The sequence below is a fragment of the Pituophis catenifer genome, unplaced genomic scaffold, assembly GCF_029215685.1.
Source record: "Pituophis catenifer annectens isolate HBS135680 unplaced genomic scaffold, rPitCat1.0.hap2 SCAF_2, whole genome shotgun sequence".
NCBI lineage: Eukaryota > Metazoa > Chordata > Lepidosauria > Squamata > Colubridae > Pituophis > Pituophis catenifer.
In genome coordinates this window covers 175618842-175624841 of record NW_027256882.1, presented here as the reverse complement: position 1 = coordinate 175624841, position 6000 = coordinate 175618842, and the positions used below count along the sequence as shown (strand labels likewise).

Below are 6000 nucleotides of genomic sequence, written 5' to 3'. Positions count from 1 at the left end.
ATGAATGAATATGACTTTGAGACAGCTTTAGCCTAATTCAATAGCAAGTTCCTGGGATGGAGGCTCTTATGTGAATATTTATTTATTTATTTGTTTGTTTGTTCAACTTGTATGCCGCCTTTCTCCGAAGACTCCCTAACCAACAAGCTGGCCACCACATAGCTGGGGCAAGGGAACTGTATGGATGAGCTCATAGCCAAGCTGCTGCTATTCTCCAAGCAGCAGACTGAGGGGAAAGAATCAACACTACCCACTGTCCCCAAAATAGCCCAAGATGTTTTAACAATTGCAGCTGGATGAATTGCACAATGGGACACCCAGCTTCCAGCTTAATTCATCAACAGCCTCAACAGAAATAGGCAAGAGAGGCATCAGCTTGCAAACGGAAGGTCAGTGTCAACCTGTTAAAGTTTGTTCTTATGCATGAAGCGCATTCCAACATATCGATTGACTTCCCAGATCTTCTGGAAAAGGAAGGTGAACCTCTAAAAGTCATGAGGAAGAAAGAGAAGATCACTGTTTCGCTGAACAAAACATGCATTCCACAACCATATTCCTATTTTCACCAGTTTATTTGACACATTTGTATAGGGGAGGGAAGCATGAAGGAAAACGATTCCCACCCATCCCACCAAGAATCTTAAGAAAGTCTCTAATTCCAAGCAACTCAGCAAAGCAAACGTCCAGTCCAGCAGGCAAGCTACAGACAGGTGGTGCAAAAGGTGGAATATAACTACTGGCCTTGCTACCTGTTTCCCTGTCAATCACTGTTTTTATGTTGGAAATCTTGTGGCTATTCTATTGTTTGGGGTGGGGGAGCATCCATGGCTCCATTTCAAAAAGTAGGTCTCATTCCACTTACAGTGGATGCCAGATGGACCTTCTTAACATGTGCTAGCAAAACATTTGCTAAAATATCATCAGAGGGATTTCTTCATCATCCTTTGGTCATTAATACCTCCCTACACCTACACATTTTATTTTTTATTCTTTTTTTTTCTCTTTACCACAGATAATCCATTTAGCTAGAAACAGAACAGAAACACTATTCTACAATGTATAAAAAAAATCTTTTGTAGTTCTTCACTCTCAAAAATGTTGAGAAAATGCCCCAGTTCACTTACTCCTATATTCCAGGATTGTGATTACTTTAAACGATAAAACTAAAATTTCAAAGCACATTTGCTTTTTTATATATAATTTGCTCTATATCTCACCTCTATTGATCTTTTTCCTCTTTCCCTTTCAAGGTCAAAAAAATATTTTCCCACATACAGTATGTATGTAAGGGGATAGCCAATATGTCTGTACTTTTTAAAATGTTACCATTTGCTCCTTTGGAATATTGATGTAGAAGAGGGAAAAGATGCACACAAACCTCCTAGCTGGGTTTATCAGGATCCCTGCTGTCTACAGAACATTTTATTTATACATTTAACAACCTTAATGGACCTCTTAATGTTGCAGGTTAACCCTTTTATTGTTGCCAAATGTCAAAATGCCTACCTTACACTAGGAGGTCTTTACTGAAAACCTGATAGTATTTTGAGATTCTGGCATAAATAAAAAACAGCGTGCAGGTGTGCAAAACACCAGCACATGCATTTTCAAAACAGCCAGGGGGGTGTTGAGGGAGTAAAGGCTTGGTGGGATGGCCTGTAGAAGTTTGAGAAAATCCTGTCATAATCTGCTTGCTAATGTAGATGGGGTTTTTGCAATGAAACATTAAAGGAAAACACATCACATGGATTCATATTCCAGTCCCACAAAGTACCAAACCTGAAAAGCAATGATATAATGGAAACGAAGATTCATGGATGGAAGCAGCCTAGATGCTGAAGCCATCCTACAGATGGTGGTTCACTTCTATTACAGGAAGAGGGATACTACAGTAATAGTTTTAATTTTAATTAGCTTGGAGCATCAAACTCCTCCAGAAGTCCATTTCTTCGGCTCTCTGTTTCCATCAAATTCTGACAAGGTCTTGTCTTACCCAGCCTAGCAATTACAATATAAATTAAAAACCCAACCAAACCCAGATGTGAAGATTCAACAGCAGGTGGAACAAGCTTTGTTTTGTATTACCTACAAGTCAAACGTCAGATTGGGCAGTTGCTTCCTAGGCCAAGGAGATGCATCAGCTCACTGCCTTGACCCATACTTTGGGTGTCACACAGGCTCTTCTTAAACAAGCAGCTCATTTTTAAAACATTGCATATATTCAGCAGTGATATTATCCATCATAAATCTCACTCACATATTTTAAATGGTTACAACATTGCTCTAAGATCAGAAGGAAGTTATATCCTTTGGGGAGTCTGGCAACACCCAGGCATACCCTTTTAAGGCTCCCCAAATACCCATTGAATTTCATTTTGATCCTGATTCAACTTGAGCTAAGATAGCTCAGATTCAAGATATCTCAGAACAAGCCCTCAACTTTGCTGTGGCAGTTCCCAACTCCCTACTAGAGAAGTCCCTCCTCTTCCAACAACAGAGTTGTCATGTTTCACTGTATTCCTTCTGCTACACCAGCTTTTCCCTCTGTGGAAAGCTATCCTATGACTCATGAGGACAGGAGGAGAAATAGCTGCTCAAATCAATTTTGAAATTATCCCACCAGCTGGCAAAGAATGGCTGAGAGTTTTACTTCCCCGCCACCGCGTTCTCCGCTGATTCTCCAGTAGGTTGCTGGCCTCGATGGCTGACATGGATGGAAGTGAGGTGCGTAACGCAGCAAAATTGCAAAGGATCCACCGGCTTCAATGGGATGCCCTCTGGCCCTAGGCAGGTTGCATTTGAGCCGGCTCAAAGCAGGCTGGACAGTGATGCTCTTGGCTTGATTGAACTCCTGAGCCCCTTGGGGCAGAGATATCCCCAGATGGGGGGAGCACAAAATGAAAGGATACCCCACACTTGGGGGAGGGTGCTGACGCAGCGTTGTGGCTGTGAAGCCGCATGCAGGAGGGTAGCTCATGCAAGGCAGTAGCCCAGGCTCTTGAAGCACCTGTGGGACAAGAAATGGGTTAATTTTAATGTGCCTGCTGTGGGAACAATCTCTAGAAATTGCGCCCCCCTCTTGTTGCCCTGCTCCTAGAGAGGCCCCTCCCTCCGTTGCATCCTATCGGGTCCTTCCTCTGAGTTCCCATTTTTCTTGTGCAATTATGGGTGGGTAACAGATGCATTTTGATGTGCCACCCTATCATACAGGTAGTCCTCACTTAGAGACCATAATTGGGACTGGCAATTCCCAGTGAAACTTCACATGTCCGTGACAGGCTTATGACCTTCATTTCACCTTCTGTTGATAAGTGAAACTTCATGTGACATCCAGCTGGTTACAAGGCATTAGAAATGGTGATCGCGTGATCATGGAATGTTACAATGATCATAAATGCAAAGAGGTTTTTTTTTACACCATCATAACTTTGAATGGTCATTAAATGAGGCAGTTGGTAAGTGAGGCTTACCTGTAATAAAATAGCTGAGCCTGCAAGCAGCTCATGGAGCCACAGGTGCCTGGGCAAGTGATGGCCTTTTGAATGAATTGAGAGGATCAAGGGAGATATACTGGTGTAAATTTTCATAGCTGGCATTAATGAAGCAGTGGTGAGCTTTTGAACTGAATGGCCATGGTCCAGTTTTGTTTTGGTTTTTATCCCCTGGCAAAATATCAAAACAAAATAAAAGAATGGACCACAGTCATTCAACCCAAAAACTCAGCACTTGTAAGGGGATACTCTTTTTTCTTAGAGGAGAATACAAATTGTCCACTAAGTATGCTCAGAGCCATTTGGAGCAGAGTGGCATTAAAATAAACAATTGTACTATGCTTGTTCGTAGTAAAAGTTAATAGCTATCATGTCTCTAGATTTTCTTGAACTGTGTTATAGGAGCCATAGCGGCACAATTGTTAGAATGTAGTATTGCAGGCTGACTCTGCTCATTGCCAAGAGTTCGATCCTGACCAGCTCAAGGTTGACTCAGCCTTCCATCCTTCCGAGGTCAGTAAATGAGGACCCAGATTATTAGGGGCAATGTGCTGACTCTGTAAACCACTTAGAGGGCTGTAAAGCAGAGGTGAGTTTCAGCAGGTTCTGACCAGTTCTGGAGAACCGGTAGCAGAAATTTTGAGTAGTTCGGAGAACTGGTAGTAAAAATTCTGACTGGTCCCGCCCCCATCTATTCTCTGCCTCCCAAGTCCCAGCTGATTGGGAGGAAATGTGGATTTTGCAGTAACCTTCCCCTGGAGTGGGGTGGGAATGGAGATTTTACAGTATCCTTCCCCTGCCACGCCCACCAAGCCATGCCACGCCCACAGAACCGGTAATAAAAAATTTTGAAACCCACCACTGCTGTAAAGTACTGTGGACTGGTATATAAATCTAAGTGCTATTACATATAGCAATAGCATTTGCTTATTAGCAGTCTTATATATTGCTTCACAGTGCTTTATAGCCCTCTCTAAGCGGTGTACAGAGTCAGCATATTGCCCCCAACAATCTGGGTCCTCATTTTACCCACCTTGGAAGGATGGAAGGCTGAGTCAACCTTGAGCCTGGTGAGATTCGAACTGCCAAATTGCTGGCAGCCAACATATCTGGCATAGAGGGGGAGGGAAGGGAGGATGAGACTTTCCAGTTCATCCCCAACACCAGTTGAAGTGAGGGAAACAACCACTCATTAAGTGTAATATACAGATATTACGCTTTATATTTATTTGAAATTGTGCACTTATGTGACAATTGCACCTATTTTTGTATACTGCTACGCATTTTCATATGCATTAATGAGATTCTCTAAGCACTCTCTTCATGGCCCACTTTTGATATCAAGGAGAAATCTAGTGGCCTCCTGATGTTTTTGCCTCTGGTTCTTGACAGCCCCAGGCAACAGAAATAATGGCGGGGCTTGTTCAAAACATCTGGAGAACATGAGATGATCGGCCTTGGAACTATAGGACTTCTTCTACAACAATGAGGCTGTTTGCCACCAGCAGCAATGCTGCCTCATTTTCCTCTTCCAGGATAGACATAGAGGAAGGCAGACAAACACTGCACCATTCAGATTGATAGTGGCAACTTGGCAAAGCAGACCCCAGCATGCCACAGTGATGGATCTACAGAGGTCATATGGTCACACCGCACCCTGAACGACTAATTGGCCAATCATTATAAACAGCCTATGGAATCTGATTGTTTAGGTAATCCAGAACCCTGGATGAAGTTAGCCAGAAGTAAACTTGTTTTGTAAAGACAGCCATATTAATTGTGATAGCCCAAAAGCTGCACATAAGCATTTTTCTGCTGCTAAGTAAACACCTTGGTGTGCAGTCCTGAAAACAGCAATTGGCCTTCTCAATCTAAGCCAGTTAATAATTCAGTGAAAACCAGGATTCAAAGAAATCTAAGCTGATGTTAAACTTATATTTTTCTTTAGTGAACCCACCTCTGGGGGAGGGGTCACCATTTTCCACGCTGTCCTCCAGATGTTGCCTCTCCAATTTCTTCACCCTCTGCACCTGGTCCCATCTTGGTAATATGGCGTAAAAAGGATGTGGCATTGATTGCTCGCTGAAAAAACAAAAAATGGGAATCAGACCCCACCCCCAGGAGGATGGAAAATTGTCTTAACTGATTTTATTTTTTTCATAGCAGGTCGAAAAAATCTACCAGGTAAAAGTTACCAATGGAACTATTAACGTATCCATCAGTGTGTTACTGCTGATAAGCCCGGCTATGTAGGCGGCTGTAAAGCTGACAATAATAGTTGAGAATTATACAAAATGATATCATATCACCTTTGATTAAAGAACACAAATCAGCAGATAATCAAACAAGCCAAAGCTGGAAGGACTCATATATAGAATTGCAGCAAACTTGTCACCATGTATTATTAGTTTACCTGTTCGTGTGTTGAAGAAATTCAGGGTGATTTCTTCTCTAAAACATTGAACTTAACTTTTTGTAATCATCACCCTGAGTACCGAAGCAGAACCAA

At 42.3% G+C, this 6000-nt stretch overlaps 1 protein-coding gene across 2 annotated transcripts in view; it reads right to left on the bottom strand.

Annotated features, from left to right (window-relative positions):
• Window positions 1-571: 571 nt before the first annotated feature.
• PNCK (pregnancy up-regulated nonubiquitous CaM kinase) overlaps window positions 572-6000 on the bottom strand; it is a 32975-nt gene continuing 27546 nt past the window's right edge. Inside the window, exons 11-12 of one of the 2 annotated variants that reach the window (XM_070935147.1) lie at window positions 5449-5573; window positions 572-3007 (exon numbers count right to left, since the gene is read on the bottom strand). In XM_070935147.1, the coding sequence (XP_070791248.1) occupies window positions 5463-5573 (111 nt within the window). In that variant the 3' untranslated portion in view covers window positions 572-3007; window positions 5449-5462. Of the gene's footprint in view, window positions 3008-3628; window positions 3663-5448; window positions 5574-6000 lie in introns of those variants that run through there. The other variant, XM_070935148.1, reaches the window with a different exon arrangement.